Source organism: Lutra lutra, chromosome 12 (assembly GCF_902655055.1).
Source record: "Lutra lutra chromosome 12, mLutLut1.2, whole genome shotgun sequence".
Taxonomy (NCBI): Eukaryota; Metazoa; Chordata; class Mammalia; order Carnivora; family Mustelidae; genus Lutra; species Lutra lutra.
Window position 1 is genome coordinate 79767981 of NC_062289.1, and position 17997 is coordinate 79785977.

General features: G+C 45.1%; 1 protein-coding gene across 1 annotated transcript in view; it reads left to right on the top strand.

The window, feature by feature from the left end:
- TMEM132D (transmembrane protein 132D) overlaps positions 1–17997 on the top strand; it is a 603276-nt gene that overhangs the window by 274641 nt on the left and 310638 nt on the right. Inside the window, exon 3 of the mRNA XM_047698327.1 lies at positions 15058–15204. Within this exon, the coding sequence (XP_047554283.1) occupies positions 15058–15204 (147 nt within the window). The remainder of the gene's footprint in view (positions 1–15057; positions 15205–17997) is intronic.

Here is a 17997-nt window from a genome sequence, read left to right on the forward strand (position 1 = left end):
TGAATTCCAGATGGATCAAGGGATTAATTTGCTTATAAATCAATTTCCTAATAAACAATAAAAATATGACCAACAAAAGGATAGAGAGAGGGACAAAGGATGTGAACAGACATTTGATTAAAAAAAAAAAAAGATTATCCAAATATAAGCCTATGAAAACTGTATTCAGTGCCCCTTAGACTTAAGGAAGTACTGTTTTTATTTGTCAGATTTGCAGCCATCAAAAAGGCAGGAAAAAAGGCACACAGAGACCCCCTGAACGAATGTGTATATTGCTAGAATCTCTCCGCGTGGCAGTTCAGCATGTTCTATCCACATGGGACATGGGCATCTCTTCTGACTTGGCCCTTCCTCTTTGAGACTTCTGGGCTGTAGACATGCTTGCATGTGTGTGCAGAGCTCCGTGGTCGTGCAAGTTCTCTGACGTGCTGATTTTGGAAGCGAAGATTGGAAAGCACCCAAGTGTCCACCAGATGGGCATGGTCAGGGAGATGTTCATGACCCGTGCACAATGGTTTCATCTGTGGTTGGGAATCTACAGTGCCCTGGGCCTCTAAATGCTGATATTGTTGTAACTACTAGATACGTATTTTCAACACATATATAATGTGTAAAACCGTGTACAGTACTGCCATTGGTGTTTTTTAAAAATGGACCTATCTACACATACTGATCTCCCAGAAAATGTACATTAAATTTGGTAAAAGTGACGGGAGGGAAGTCTTCAGTGAGAGAAACTACTTTGTATCCCTATTTGTAACATGTAGATATTTACATTGTGCCTGTATTATTTCTTCAATGAAAAAAAAATGTTACTTATAAATTTTTTTAAAAACCCAAAAGACATCCCAGAAAGTGTGAGTTTGTTGCCCAGAGCTCTGGTTTTTGTTTTGTTTTGTTTTTGTTTTTAAAGATTTTATTTATTTATTTGACAGAGAGAGATCACAAGTAGACAGAGAGGCAGGCAGAGAGAGAGAGAGAGAGAGAGGGAAGCAGGCTCCCCACTGAGCAGAGAGCCCGATGCGGGCCTTGATCCCAGGACCCTGAGATCATGACCTGAGCCGAAGGCAGCGTCTTAATCCACTGAGCCACCCAGGCGCCCAGAGCTCTGGTTTTGACATAGAATGTTTCCCTTAATTAAAGAAGTATATTTAAGTAATTCCTCCAAAATACTAGTAACCTCGAGGATGGGCAAAAACAGCAATCCTGCTCTATTATGTGCTGTCGTGAAATTAGAGGGTTGGCCCTTAGCAAACAGTAAGATTAGATCTCTTCCCAAAGCCTGTGAGCTGCACGCAGCGCCCGGGGCGTGGTGGTGCCCTGGGAACGGAGCCAAGTGCAGAAACACAAGTCACGGGGTAGGAAGGCCACCCGACTTGCTTTTCTGCTTGCTGTGTGAGGCCCTGCAGAACTTTGAGTCCTTGTCTTCCATCTCCTGTTGAAGTGCAAGGGTTGTGGGTTTTTGTTTGTTTTTGCTGTGCCCCCCCCCGAAGGGGCTTTGATTTATTGATTATTCTATGGATGAAATGTCAATGGAGTAACACTGAGAATAGTCGGGTGCCTAGGTTTCTGTGTGAAGAGGGATGTAACATGATGACGCCCAGGATGGCTAAAGTCTGTTTTCTGTGGGACCCTTTCTGAAGGACTATCTCCGAGAGTTCATTACGTTCAACAAGGAATAGGGGCTTTTTTCTTGCCCACGTGCTGGTTGATCGGATGAGTCTACGATGGGAGAGTCCCTAACATGCAGAATGAGTGAGGCTCTGCCCTCCATCTCTGCAAGTGGAGATCTCCGCCCACAGATTTATTCCTTTAGTATCAGGAGCAAATAATATGTCTGTCATTGGGGAAATGGTGATGACATCACATGTTACTCCCCTTTTGGCCCAAGATGCAATACTCTGCTGCTTCGGCTTCCTTTCTCACTGGGTTCTCTCTCCTGAGTTGGTAGGTGGCCAGCCTGGTTCCTGCTTTAAGTTATTTTATTTGCCCCTGGAGCTAGTCAAGAATAGAGACCAGGATGATCTGGTGAATAAAGCAGCCTGTTGAATATAATCAAGGCTGCTGCATACAGTTGTGCAGGTTGTACACTGCTCAACTCTAGGAAGCCCCACTTCATATCATAATCTATATGAATGGTGCTTCCTGGGGTTGGTCAGTGCCCAAGCTGTGTGGCCATGTAGCAGTCCTGGGCATGATCCTAGTTATATAAATCTACAGACTGGGTGTGAATAAAGCAGTACGTAGAAGGATGAGGACTAAAATATTGTTGGTTTAGGTTCAACAAGATGGAAGTTCAGGTGGTTTTTGCTTTCTTCCTCATATTTTTGCATAGTACGCATTGTTTTCCCACAGCAAATATATTCCACCCACGTAGGACAAAAATGACAAAGCCGCCATCATTGTGAGTTGTACGTGTAGGGGGTGGGGAGGACACAGACGTGGGTACATTTCTGTGCGTGAATGCCTCTGTCCCACCCTGGACCTAGCAGAGTGCTCTCCCATGGCTCCTTGCTTCACTCACACACGCAGATGGGGCCTGACTTCCCGAGTCCCAGCTAACAGAGATCACACACAGATGGATGTTGGACTGTTTCCAGGCCTCACATATATTGTCTAACCAAGATGATGTTTTCAAAACTTGGGATCCTACTTAAAAGTGGGGGATCTCTGGCCTGTCTTCAGGCCAAATGTTTGGCAACACGAGGCCTATACCCGGAGGTGAGGGCTGTGCCCTGCATTCAAGGTCTGTGTTCTCAGCCTGAGCTGTTGGTACTTTCTAGTGGGGACAGAGCCCTGCATTCTGGAGCCCTGGGGATGCCTAATTCCTAAGCCATTTACTGAGAGCTGTTCACCCCTCCAACTGGCAGTGGGTCCCAGCCCCCCGAGGCCACACCCTCATGCCTCCTCCTCTGGCCCTTCTCTGCCTGGGGGTCTTGGAGATGCCCATTTGTCTTGGGGACAAAATCCTGCCCATGTTTATCTCCTGTTCTAGAATGTACCAGTGATTCAGTAACAGCAGGACATCCAAAACAGTTTGCCGTGAAGTGACCGGTCTTCATTCTAAATTTAACGCTACCCAAGAAACGGCCACATAAAAACAGATTCCCTTCTCCCCCTGAAGCTGTGAAGCACACACCCGGCGGGAGAGTTTCAGCATCTTACCAATACCCGTCCACCTACCTCCTTGTAACATGACCTCTGCTCACCACATTTATTTGTCCTGCGCTCAGAAATCAGTTCGAGTGGGACTGTCTCATGTATGTTCACCCCAAGGGCTGTGCAGAGTGATTCACTGAGATGGTGGAGAATCAGGACTTCTCACCACCTTTCTCTTAATCTCATCATTTTAATGTATCCTTTCAGGTATGTTTTCTACTGTATTTACAAGTGCAATAGTCCAAACACAAAGTCAATAAATAAATATGGCCACATTAAGGGGGGACACCAACACGTAATTTACTAGCGTGAGTGCTTGATAATAAACAAGTGTTGGGACCTGCTGTTCTGGATTTATTTTTGTTTTTCCTTATTTACTGATTTTTATTTTTATTTTTCATTTTATTAACATATAATGTATTATTTGCTTCAGGGGTACAGGTCTGCCAGTCATCAGTCATGCAGAGTTCACAGCACTCATCATAGCACATACCCTCCCCAGTGTCCATCACCCAGCCACCCCCTCCCTACTCCCCTCCACCCAGCAACCCTCACTTTGTTTTGTGAGATTAAGAGGCTCTTATGGTTGCTCTCTCTCACCAGTCCCATCTTGTTTCATTTTTTTCCCCTCCCTAACCCCCATGACCCACCGCCCTGCCTCTCAAATTCCTCATATCAGAGAGATCATATGATAATTGTCTTTCTCAGATTGACTTATTTCACTTAGCATAATACCCTCTAGTTCCATACACGTCATTGCAAATGGCAAGATTTCCTTTATGATGGCTGCATAGTATTACATTACATATATCTACCACATCTTCGTTATCCATTCATCTGTTGATGGACATCTGGGCTTTTTCCATAGTTTGGCTATTGTGGACATTGCTGCTATGAACACTTGGGTGCACGTGCCCCTTTGGATCACTACATTTGTATGTTTAGGGTAAATACCCAGTAGTGTGATTGCTGGGTCATAGGGTATAATTGCTATATTATCAACTTTTTGAGGAACCTCCATGCTATTTTCCAAAGTGGCTGCACCAGCTTGCATTCCCACCAATAGTGTAGGAGGGTTCCCCTTGCTCTGCATCCTCGCCAACATCTGTCGTTTTCTGACATTAATTTTAGCCATTCTGACTGGTGTGAGGTGGCATCTCACTGTGGTTTTGATTTGTATTTCCCTGATGCTGAGTGATGTAGAGCACTTTTCCATGTGTCTGTTGGCCATCTGGATGTCTTCTTTGCAGAAATGTCTGTTCATGTCCTCTGCCCATTTCTTGATTGGATTCTTTGTTCTTCGGGTGTTGAGTTTGATAAGTTCTTCATAGATTTTGGATACTAGCCCTTTATCTGATATGTCGTTTGTGAATATCTTCTACCATTCTGTTGGTCGTCTTTTGGTTTTGTTGACTGTTTCCTTTGCTGTGCAAAAGCTTTTGATCTTGATGAAGTCCCAATAGTTCATTTTTGCCCTAGTTGCCCTTGCCTTTGGTGATGTTCTTAGGAAGAAGTTGCTGAGGTCGAAGAGGTTGCTGCCTGTGTTCTCCTCAAGGATTTTGATGGGTTCATTTCTCACATTGAGGTCTTTCATCCATTTTGAATCTAGTTTTGTGTGTGGTGTCAGGAAATGGTCCAGTTTCATTCTTCTGCATGTGGCTGTCCAAATTACCCAACACCTTTTTTTGAAGAGACTGTCTTTTTTACGTTGGATATTCTTTCCGGCTTTGTCAAAGATCAGTTGACCATAGAGTTGAGGGTTCATTTCTGGCCTCTCTGTTCTGTCCCATGGATCTATGTGTCTGTTTTTGTACCAGAACCATACTGTCTTGATGATTACAGCTTTGTAATAGCACTTGAAGTCTGAAATTGTGATTCCTCCAACTTTTTCTTTTTCACCATTTCTCTGGCTATTTGGGGTCTTTTCTGGTTCCATATAAATTTTAGGATTATTTGTCCCATTTCTTTGAAAAAAAGTTGATGGTATTTTGATACAGATTGCATTAAACATATAGATTGCTCTAGGTAGCATAGACATTTTCACAATATTTGTTCTTCTAATGCATGAGCATGGAATGTTTTCCCATTTCTTTTTGTCTTCCTAATGTCTTTCATGAGTACTTTATAGTTTTCTGAGTACAGATTCTTTGCCTCTTTGGTTGGGTTTATTCCTAGGTATCTTATGGTTTTGGGTGCAATTGTAAATGGGATTGACTCCTTAATTTCTCTTTCTTCTGTCTTGTTGTTGGTATATAGAAATGCAACTAATTTTGGTTCATTGATTTTATATCCTGACACGTTACTGAATTCATGTCTGAGTTCTAGCAGTTTTGGAATGGAGTCTTTGGGTATTATATCATCTGCAAAGAGTGATAGTTTGACTTCTTTGCTGATTTCGATCCTTTTATTTCTTTTGTTGTCTGATTACTGAAGCTAGGACTTCTACTACTTGAATAGCAGTGGTGATAGTGGACAGCCCTGCCGTGTTCCTGACCTTAGAGAAAAGTTCTCAGTTTTTCCCCATTGAGAATGATATTCACTGTAGGGTTTTCATAGATGGCTTTGTTGATATTGAGGTATGTACCCTCTATGCCTACACTTTGAAGAGTTTTGACCAAGAAAGGATGCTGTACTTTGTCAAATGCTTTTTCAGCATCTATAAAGAGTATCATATGGTTCTTGTTCTTTCTTTTATTAATGTGTTGTATCACATTGATTGATGTGCAGATGTTGAACCAACCTTGCAGCCCAGGAATAAATCCCACTTGGTTGTGGTGAATCATCCTTTTAATGTACTGTTAGATTCTACTGGCTAGTATTTTGGTGAGAATATTTGTATCTGTTTCCATCAGGGATATTGGTCTGTAATTCTCTTTTTTGATGGGGTTTTTGTCTGGTTTGGGGATCAAGGTAATGCTGGCCTCATATAATGACTTTGGAAGTTTCCCTTCCTTTTCTATTTTTTGGAACAGTTTCAGGAGAATACGTATTAATTCTTCTTTAAATGTTTGGTAGGATTCCCCTGGGAATCCATCTGGCCCTGGGCTCTTGTTTGTTGGGAGATTTTTGATGACTGCTTCAATTTCCTTATTAGTTATCAGTCTGTTCAGGTTTTCTATTTCTTCCTGGTTCAGTTTTCGTAGTTTATGGTCTCTATAAATGCATCCATTTCCTCCAGATTGTAAAATTTGCTGGTGTATAGTTGCTCATATGTTCTTATAATTTCCTTATAATGGTTTTTATTTCTTTGCTGTTTGTTGTGATATCTCCTCTTTCATTCATGATTTTATTAATTTGCATTCTTCCTCTTTTCTCTTTGATAAGTATAGCCAGAGGTTTATCAATCTTATTAATTCTTTTAAAGAATCAGCTCCTAGTTTCTTTGATTTATTTTACTGTACTTTTGGTTTCTGTTTCATTGATTTCTGCTCTGATCTTTATTAGTTCTCTTCTCCTGCTGGGTTTAGGCTTTCTTTGCTGTTCTTTCTCCGGCTCCTTTAGGTGTAGGGTTAAGTTGTGTACTTGAGACCTTTCTTGTTTCTTGAGAATGGCTTTTGAACATTTGTGTTTTCATTTTCCTTTGTTTCCATGAATTTTTAAAATTCTTCTTTAATTTCCTGGTTGAACCATTCATTCTTTAGAAGGATGCTCTTTAGCCTCCATGTATTTGGGTTCTTTCCAGCTTTCCTCTTGTGGTTGAGATATAGTTTCAAAGCATAGTGGTCTGAAAATATGCAGGGAATGACCCCAGTCTTTTGGTACTGGTTGAGACCTGATTTGTCACCCAGGATGTGATCTATTCTGGAGAATGTTCCATGTGCACTAGAGAAGAATGTGTATTCTGTTGCTTTGGAATGGAATGTTCTGAATATATCTGTGATGTCCATCTGGTCCAGTTTGTCATTTAAAGCCTTTATTTCCTTGTTGATATTTTGCTTGGACGATCTGTCCATTTCGTTGAGGGGGTGTTAAAGTCCCCTACTATTATTGCATTATTGTCGATGTGTTTCTCTGAATTTGTTATAAATTGGTTTATATAATTGGCTGCTCCCATGTTAGGGACATAGGTATTTAAAATTGTTATTTATTCTTGTTGGACAGACCCTTTAAGTATGATATAGTGTCCTTCCTCATCTCTTATTATAGTCTTTGGCTTAAAATCTAATTGATCTGATATAAGGATTGCATCCCAGCTTTCTTTTGATGTCCATTAGCATGGTAAATTGTTTTCTACCCCCTCACTTTAAATCTGGAGGTGTCTTTGGGTCTAAAGTGAGTCTCTTGCAGACAGCTTATCGATGGATCTTGGTTTTTTTATCCATTCTGATACCCTTTGTGTTTTGATTGGGGGCATTTAGCCCATTTACGTTCAGGGTAACTATCGAAAGATATGAATTTAATACCGTTATATTGCCTGTAAGGTGACTGTTACTGTATATTGTCTCTATTCCTTTCTGGTCTGTTACTTTTAAGCTCTTGCTTTGCTTGGAGGACCTCTTTCAATATTTCCTATAGGGTTTGGTTTGGTGTTTGGAAATGCTTTTAGTTTTTGTTTGTCCTGGAAGCTTTTTATCTCTCCTTCTATTTTCAATGACAGCCTAGCTGGATATAGTATTCTTGGCTGCATATTTTTCTCGTTTAGTGGTCTGAATATATCACGCCAGTCCTATGTGGCCTGCCAGATCTCTGGATAGGTCTGCTGCCAACCGTTGTATGTTACAGACTTCTTGTCCCAAGCTGCTTTTGGGATTTTCTCTTTATCACTGAGACTTGTACATTTTACTATTAGATGATGGGATGTTGACCTATTTTTATTGATTTTGAGCGGGTTCTCCGTACCTCCTGGATTTTGATGCTTGTTTCCTTCACCAAATTAGGGAAATTCTCTGTTATGAGTTGCTCCAGTATACTTTCTGTTCCCCTCTCTCTTTCTTCTTCTTCTTCTGGGATCCCAATTATTCTAATATTGTTTCATCTTTTTATATCACTTATCTGTAGAATTCTCCTCTTGTGGTTGTAGTAGTTGTTTAACTCTTTTTCTCAGCTTCCTTATTCTCCACCATTTGCTCTTCTGTATAACTAATTTTCTCTTCTGTCTCATTTATTCTAGCATGAAGAGCCTCCATTTTTATTGCATCTCATTAATACCGTTTTTTCATTTCAAGTTGGTTAGATTTTTATTCTCCAAAGTGATTCTCTAGTATCTTCCATGATTTTTTTGAGCCCAGCTAGCACCTTGATAATCATCATTCTGAACTCTAGTTCTGACATCTTTCTTTTTTTTTTTTTAAAGATTTTATTTATTTATTTGTCAGAGAGAGAGAGAGAGAGAGAGCACAGGCAGACAGTGTCAGAGGGAGAAGCAGGCTCCCTGCAGAGCAAGGAGCCCGATGTGGGACTCGATCCCAAGACGCTGGGATCATGACCTGAGCCGAAGGCAGCCGTTTAACCAACTGAGCCACCCAGGCATCCCAGTTCTGACATCTTTCTAATGTCCATATTGATTAGGTCCCTAGATATTGGTACTGCCTCTTGTTCTTTTTTTGTAGGTGAGTTTTTCCATCTTGTTATTTTATCCCAAAAAATAGTTGAATGTGGGAACAAAATACTAAAAGGACAGCAACAACCCCAGAAAAATATACAGTAACCACATCGAAGAGACCCAAAACTGGGGGGAGAAGAAAGTAAAAAATATATATATATACACATATTATGCATATATACATGTACTTACACACACACACACACACACGCACACACACATATACTGGTGAATAATACTGAGCCACACACTTTATTTTGGATGTATTTTGGTGTGTTAGAAGAAACTACCTCCCAGAATTTTAAAGAGAGAAAAAAATACACACACACACACACACACACACACACACACACAAAGAAGAGTAAACATGATGAAGGAATAGAATATGAATGTAACAATGAAAATTAAAAAAGATTCTAAAAAAGGAATTGGTAAGATGAGAGGTTCATTGAAAAAAGAAAAAGAGGGAAGAATGTGATCAGGCTGGAGACTAGAACAAAGCCATGTGCTAGATTTAGGGTATATTTTGATCCAATAGAAGAAACTGTATCCCAAAATTTTAAAGAAAGAAAACCCTATATGTATACAAAAAACAAGGTTAAATACAATGAAGGGATAAAATGTGAGTATAACAAGGCAAATTTAAAAATATATTTTTAAAAAGTATTGATAAGATAAAATAGTTTAAAAAGTTTAAAATAGGAAAGAAGAAAAATTTAAAAAATAGAATAAGAAAAAAGTAGTATTAAAGAAATTTAACTTTGAAAGACTAAAGGATCATGGGTAGAAAATCCATGAATTCCATGCATTGGTTTCCCCTATCTGTGGAGCTCGGCTGTTCTTCATCGGTGAGCTTGGTCTTGGCTGGATGTTCTTGCTGATCTTCTGGGGGAGGGGTCTGCTGCCGGGATTCTCAAGTGTCTTTGCGGGAGGCGGAACTGCGCCGCCCTTGCCAGGGGCCGGGCTTAGTCTGCTTGTGTTCGTGCTGGAGCTTTTGTTCCCTGAGCGCTTTCCGTAGATCCCCGGAGGTCGGGAACGAAGATATTGGCCACCCAGTCTCCCGCCTGGAGGAGCCAAGAGCTGGGGACCCACTGCTCAGTGCGCCCTGGGAGAAAAGCCGTCAGTCCCTCCCGGCTCCCTGGTCTCCGGCCATGCCTGAGCTCACTTGGCCTGTGCCCGAGCGTCTCTATCTCTGGCGCACGGCCCTGTGTGGAGTCTCCAAACCCAGCAGATTCCTGCCTCAGAGATGGAAGGTGAGTCTCCGTGGATGTGCCGCTTGCGGGGTCCCTGCTGGAAGAGCCGTGTCCTGACTATGTCGTGGACCACGGTTTAAGGTCACCCCGAGCTGAGAGCTCACTCCTCCACTCCGTGTCTGCAGTCGGCTTCCCCGTTCCAATACCTGGGGACTCTGCCACTCAGACACCCCTGGTCTTTCTGTGACCCCAGGGACCTGAGACTACACTGTCCTCGCAAGGGCTCCACCCCCTGCTCAGCCTCTGGAGCGACGTCCCTCCATGGAGCCCACTTCTAAAGTTCCGATTTTGTGCTCCGCTGCTCCGCCACTTGCTGGGAGCCGGCCCCTCCCCCCCACGGTCTTCCCGTTGCTTCGGATTCACGTCTCCGCACATCCTGCCTTCCAAAAAGTGGTCGCTTTTCTGTTTCTAGAACTGCTGCTCTTTTCGATCTCCTGTTGCATTTGTAGGTGTTCAGGATGGTTTGATAAGTATCTAGCTGAATTCCTAGAAACAGAAGAGATATGTCTCCCACTTCTCTGCCATCCTGCTCCTCCCCCTTGTTTTTGATGTACATTTTATGTAGGATCAGCTTTTCCATAGTGCTGCTGCATTTACTAGGATCGTCCCCATGCCACAGGAGAGACTTAGCCATGTACCTTCCAGTGATAGGAGGAGGGGCCCGTCATCACAGGAGCTAGGAAGAACTCCTGATTGCATTGTAAAGAATTACATGGATGTTGTTGGGTGAGGCAGGGCCTGGACGTGGGGAGAGAGTCCATGTGGCTCTGAGAGTAATTGGAATGTTCTGGGTCATGGGGCATGCGGACTCTGTAGGGCAGGGTGCGGTTGTAAACTGATCCCGGTCAAGCAGCAGTTACACGCAGCATGTGACTGCGAGCCATGGCAGGATGCCTGTTGCACATGAGGGTACAGATCATGCTTTCGTCTTTCCCACGGCAAATGAGAAAAGAGGAGTAAATGCATGAGGAACATTTTTGGTAAAAATCTTTGCATGGAGCAAGAGGGATTTTCGCTGGACTTTGAACCAATGGGGAAATCCAGTTTCCATCCGTTAACAGGGAAGGATGCCGTTCACCAGACTGACAACACTTGTAAGCATACCTCATATTCTCTCGTCCCCGAATAGGAGACACTGGGTGCTGGGGGAGCGGAATGACATGTGCACGGCGGTCAGCACCCGGGCTCCTAACTGTTTCGATTCTGCTACCGGATGCTGTGCTTGGGACACACAGGCACACACGTTTGCATGTGCGTGTGCATGCATGTGTGTGTGTGCATATATGTGTGTATGGTATACAGTTGACCCTCGCACAACACAGTAGTGAAGAGGTGTCAACTCGCGTGCAGCTGGAAATCAGAGTCGAGCTCTGAGCTCCCAGAACGTAACTGCAGGCAGCCTGCTGCTGACTAGGAGCCTCACTGATAACGTACACCATCAATCAGCACGTGTTTCATATGTCCTGTGTATTATATACTGTATCATTGCAAAAGGGAAGCTAGAGAAATAAAATGTTACTCAGAAAACCGTAAGGAAGAGGAAATGCTTTTATGGCCCTTGCTGTATTTATTGCAAAAACCTCATGCATCTGTGGATGTGTGTAGTTCAAACCCATGTTACTCAATGGTCAACTGTATATATGTGTGTGAGTGTGTGTGTGTGTGTGTGTTTGTGTGTGTGTGTGTGTGTGTGTGTATACCGTAGCTCTGCTAAGTCTTAGAAACACAGTATGCGTCTACGGCCATACCCTGAACGCGCCCGATCTCGTCTGATCTCGGAAGCTAAGCAGGCTCGGGCCTGGTTAGTACTTGGATGGGAGAAACACAGTGTGCCTGTAACCCAAGCCAGTTTTACTTGTGTGCATCCCTAGTGCAACGTGCCCAGCATGGGGGAAATGATGGCTCTTTTCCCTGTCCCTAGGGTGGATACATTTTCAAGTGTGACTGTACAGCAAATTTGGAGATCAAGCCCCGTGTTGATCTCTGGGGAGTGAAGCTGTCAGGGTTGCCCGTATGGATGGAACCACAAGTAGGTTATAAAACGTCCATTAATGAATGCACGAGACTCGGTTGTCATGAGCAAAGGAGGGATTAGCACTTGGTCCAAACCCAGGGATGCCAAGCGGCCCGTGTCCTACGAATTATCTTAGTAGTTCCTCAGCTCCGCCACTTACGTCTCTGAGGCTAGCTTGTAAACATGACTAACCCGATGAGAAGCCTCATTCGGTGTATACCGTCGATGATGTCTTTGAGGGAGAACCACCCAGTTCCCTGTGAGTGTTCACACTTGGTACAAGCCATTCAGGGATCTCTCCAGCAAGGATCCATCCTTCTGATCAGGACGTCTGGAACGTGCGCTAGGAGTGTGTCTCTCTTAGGAAAACATACCGTGTCCATGAAAAGCAACCTCCTAGTGTTCCTCACTACATTTCCGAAAGACCGTCCCTTCGAAGCAAGGTTAGTCATTTCAGCTTCACCTCACCGCCACCGGCTCATTAGGAAGAAATACTGGGTACATCATAGGTTACATAAGCAACCATGCTCTTTCCTGAGAACCTGAGAATGATTCACGGAGGAAGAATTCTCTGAGCTCCACATGCCCTACTTGTGAGTACCATTTAACAAAGATACGAGCCCATTCTGTACGGGGGAAGTCTTAGGCACCAGCGTCTCTTGTAGAATGAAAAGATCACCAAATCCAGAATGATGACCCATTTATTTAAAGCAAATTTGATTCAATAAAATTCCAGCGCACCGTAAATGGGCCAGCCCTCAGAATTCATCCCGATATAATAGCTGCTGTCCTCAGTGAATTGAACTTTTTTTCAGCCACTGCATCCTGGTTGCCTGCTCTTTAATTGATTTCCCACAAGGCAGAAATCATAGCTTATTCACCTCTGTGTTGCACTGGAGTATTTTCCGGAAAATGAGACGGCTATCTGGCCTGTGCATTCAATTCCTAATTCCTAATATATAATTCAGTGTGTAGGCCTGTACGATGATTATTTAAAACCCAAACATGCAATATTTTTCCCCCACCGCAGAAATACTGTTTTCCACTGAAGCTCACCTCCCAAAACTTCCAGCTTTCACACCGAGGGCCACACGTCATGGTTCCTCTTCTCTTTGTAGAACAGTCAAATCAGATTGCGTGGCCAGTTCCCCGGACGCCCTCAGGTTTGGTGACCTGCTAGGACGACTCCGGACACAGCACACAGTCCTAATCATGGCGCTGGTTTGTTACAGCAAAGGACGCAAAGCAAATTCAGCAAAGGGAAAAAGACGTGTGGGGTGATGTCTGGGGGAGTTAGGCACAGGCTTCCAGAGTCCTCTCTCCGGGAGTCACGTGGGATGCCCCGAGTTCTTCCACAATGACTCATGGCCTCATGTGTGAGTGTCATCCACTGGAGAAGCTCAGCTGAGCCTAGAAGCCCAGGGTTTTCCCTGGAGGCTGGCCACCAGGGCCCTCTGCCTGGTATGCACCGTGATTCCAGACTCCTGTGGGCGTCGGGCATAAACCCCATTGTTTGTATAGACGGTTTGGGCAACCCCTCCCCATAAGCCCGGAGCCTGGATGCCAGCCAGGGGCCTCCTTGCCCATGAGCCTTTCTGGAACAGTAGCCTCGGGCCTGCTGCTGGGTCTTCTGCACGATGTACTTGAAGTTGTTTGTGTGGGAAATCGTGTTCCTGAGTTTAGGGCCAGGCATGTCCCTCTCTCTCCTCTTCCCACCCCACTTGTCTCCACACATGTATGAGGGTTCAGAGTGGGAGGGTCGGGGTCTGTGTCCAGGGCTATGTGTCCATGTGGACACAACAGTTTGACCTCTGAAGTTTGTCTCCTCAAACCCTCCAACCGTCTTCTCCCCGGTTCTGCTCACCCCTGTAGCTCCTGCTGCAAAGTTCCTCATGTGCCACCCAAGGGACGAGGAGGAAAAAACCCGTCACAAACATGACTCTCAAACATGAGGCCAGTTTGCACATCAGACAGTGTGCGATGCCTTGCATTTTGTATTGTACATTTGCCGTTCTGTATGTTTTTCACTTAAAACTTCGAGAACAAATCAGGGCTCTACTGTGACATTCCCTTTTCCTCAGGTCGTTGGGAGGGGATGACACCCCTTTCTCTTGGTGAGGAGCCTCTGGGCGTGTCGTCATCCCCCTGCCAAGGACGATGAGGAAGGAGTGAATGAATGGGTGTGTGGCCCACAGCATACTTGCCTTGGCAAATCTGTCTTTGTGTAAAGTCCGAGTGGGTGTTCGATCTCCAGACCCAGGCTGACCAGTGTGGGGTAGCAGGGAATGTGGACCTGGGTCAGTGGCTTCTGCCCCAGATGGGTGTGTGTGAGGCCAAGGGGAGCACCGGGCACAGTTTGAGCTGCGGTTTGGGGCCAGGGGACACCTGGGTCATCTGCTGCATGACACCCAGGTCCTCCCCCTCTCAGTGGAAGCTGACCCCACGGGGGTGTGTGATACTTCAAAGTGTTGACGCTGTAACACTGGGGAAGTGCGCCTGGTGTGTGGGTGACGGTGATGCTCAGGGTGGAGGAGACAGGCTGCGTGGCAGGAGGGGCGCAGGCATGAGTCGGCTGGGTCTGTTCAAACCTCAGCTTCTGTGTCCCTGGGGCCCCTCGTTCTGCCCTGTGCACACCTGAGGGACGCAGGCAGTCCAGGTGAGACATTTGTCTGTGCCCGGCGCAGAGGGGATGGTCCGGGAACACGGTGTCAGTGCTAACTTCATTCACGTGGTTTTAATTCATTTCCTTCTCCTGTTTAGTTTTCACAGTCTGGGGGTTTCCAAGAAAGTCATTGTTTAAAAAAAAAAAAGATAAAAAATGAGGCCACACATGAATGCAGCTGGATTTCTTTAGGCTGCAGACTGCCCGCACACCGTCCCTCGCCCCCCTGCTAGAAGTGGGAGTGACCGGGGGACAGTTAGGACAGAGCGATGGCGAGGTGCTGGCAGACACATGATTGAATCCCGTTTAATGTGAGCTGACACCTGCCAGGTGGCCGTGTGCAGATGCGTTCCCCAAGTTCCCAGAACCAGTGAGACCCCGGGGTTCCCCAGCGCCGTCTGAGCTGTGCCCTCGCTGTCTCCTACAGGGCCAAGGTGAAGAAGGGCGTGAGCGTCGTGGGGGTGAGAGCCAGCAGCCCTTCCATTTGGGAGGTCACGCAGGGCACGGACCACAGTGGCAAGTACGCACCTGCCGTCATCGTTTGCCAGAAGAAATCTGCTGGCTCGGAAAACAGGTGAGTCCCCACAGCATCCGGCGTCTCCAGACTCACTGGGACGGGGAGCTCCTTCTCCCCTCATGTGTTAAAAACCCTTCTCACTGTGGTTTGCATGTGATGCCTCTTGTGCATGTAACTCGTGCTTCTCGGGCGGATGGATGGATTCCATCCTTCAGGAACAGTGAGCTGTACTCACAGCCGGCCTCCTCCACGGTTCAGCATCGCCGCAGGGCACCTGTGAGGGCGGTTTGGTGCAGGGGGGATTTATCTACAGATGGTCCTGCACTGCCCCGTGCCCCACCCGCATGGGTCTGGGCATCTCTGATACTGTGCCCTGTCTCGAGAGCATTACGACACCAGCCCTGTGTTTCTCTGGGCACACATGGGGTGCAATCCCCGTTGGCCACGTAGACGTATGCGATTGTGTTTGTGCACACGTGTTGGCTGATGAACGGCGAGCTGTCTGCTGTGCAGTGATAAGGCTTTGAGCATCACTCTAGAGACAAATTAAAACTTGAATCTGTGCCTGAGACCCACCCAGTTAGAACACGTCAACTCACAGCTGGACAGAGAGACTCGGATGCTCAGTGGTTCCTGATTTATTCCTGTTTTCTGAAACCTCTTGTGGCTCTAGAGAATTCCTAGTCTGGTCGCATATTTTTGTCACTTTCAGGCTGGTTGTTTTTTTGCTCTGGATATTACCGAAAATTGGAAAAATGACAAGCAGATGAAACCCAGGTATGTAACACGGTATTCCTGGTGTCAGGTTATTAAACTTCATAGCTCAGTGTTTGGAAAAACACGTTTATTTTCCATTTACTTATTCTGATATCGAGAACGTGAATCTCTCCTGAAGGCTATGATACAGTTTTTTGGTTCATTATCAGGGAGCATTTAACGCCACTTTGGGGACAGTTTGATTCGGGATCCCTTCTGCCTTCCTTCGCACCTTCTGTGTTCCTGAAGCACCAAGCTTCGGGCTGTCAACCCTCAGGCTCTCACTTGCGTCCTTCCTTTTGTGCTCGGTGTTCTGTGAGTTTTTCCTGAAGATTTGCTTGTAGAGGAGATGAGAGGAAAGGGAAGAAACGCGGGTCTGAGTTCTGCGCTCGCTGTGGAGTAACAGAACAGCACACGAGTTGACGTGATGAACTTAAACGTGTCCGCACGTCCAAATATGTCTGTGCCAGTCATGTGATTTGGGAAGTAAAGTTTAAAACCTCAGTAAAGGTTTTCTTGTGTTGTAAAGTTAGCAAAAATGAGGTAGGAAGGATGGATGGATGCGTGGACAGATACATGATAGGTCGTTAGGTAGATGGGCAGGTAGGTAATAGGTAGTAGGAAAGCAGGTATTTTTTACCAAAAGAGGAGAAGGATTTAGGGGGAAGGATCTCACCCAGTCTGTTTTGTTTTCTGCTCTCTTTCTTGCATTTCCTCTGTGGGTTATTGTTAATAGTAGCGGTTGTGGTGTTTTCTATGAAATGTGAACAGGTTTGAACCATTTTAAACTTTTGTGATTTTTTTGTTTGTTTGTTTATTTTGCTTTTTTGCTTTTGAATTTCTGGCCAAGAACTAATTCAGTTTGTCTTAGGGCCTGGAGGAGAAGTAAGGAGACTTTCCCGAGGTGCCTCATCCTCATTAGGGTGTAAGCTGCTTTTCCTCGGTCAAGCAAAGGGCTTGAACACTTCTTTAAGTGGGACAGACACTCAGCGTCCACAGAACACATGGAAACACACCAGTGAATGGGGCTTGCCATTTCTCTTCTTTTATTTCTACCCATGTCTTCTTTCAGAAGCAAGTGCCCCCAATGGAATAACGTGTTATTCCTTCAACATCCTGATGTCAAGATGCCATTCCCTGTGGAGAACATGTCTTGTCCCTTCATAGATTCTGATGTCCGTTCTCTGGTTCGTACTGTGGGTCCCGATGGTCGGGGACAGTACACATGCACCCATAGACGTGCACACTTCTGTGCGTCTGTGTAGGTAAAATGTGATAATGATATACAGTGTATTACATGTGTATCTATTCACCACGTGTTTGTGTCCGTGACGAGATACTGTATCCACGCAGCCCGATTCCACAGAACTCCACATACGATACATGTATGATGCAGGTGTTTAAGCACGTGCACGCATGTACGCACACATTGTCGTGGGATTCATGGTGCTCACGTGTGGATGGGGCGGGTTACGTTTGTGGAATCCAGTTCTTCCCCGATAGCTGGGAAGGCTCTGCTGAGTGAGGGGGCTGCACATGGGGCTCTCCGTGAACGTTCGTTGGCCGGGGTTCTAGAATTACATTTCATCTCTGTCCCTACCTGTGCTGGGGGCTGCCGCCTCTCCAGTACACCTGTTTAAAAAAGTAAGGCATAGAACAGGGTGTATATTGAAGGCCTGTTTGGGGGGAAACCCCAGAGAAAAGTACTTTTGGAGCAGAGGATCTGGCCTCTGTGTTTTCTTCTGGGTGAGGTGCCAAGACGTTGGGGGAGAAGGCGGAATGTAAGTCACATAATCCTGTGAACCATTTGGAATGTGCATTTTTCCCTCTGCGCATGTATTACCATTTAATAAAATGTTAACATTTTTGAATCGACATTTTTGAATATGATATATTCATTAGTATATCCAATTTTCTCCTCACTTCAGCATTTTTCATTTTACTTCTGTCAGCACGGTGTTCAGTGAAGACACACCAAGCTCCAGTTGTGAGTGGCCTGGGAGGAGAACCATTTCTATTTATCCGAAGAATCATTGGAAATGTATTACAGAATGGATAGTTTAACATTAGAAGGCTTTGCTTCTGAAGTTGTCT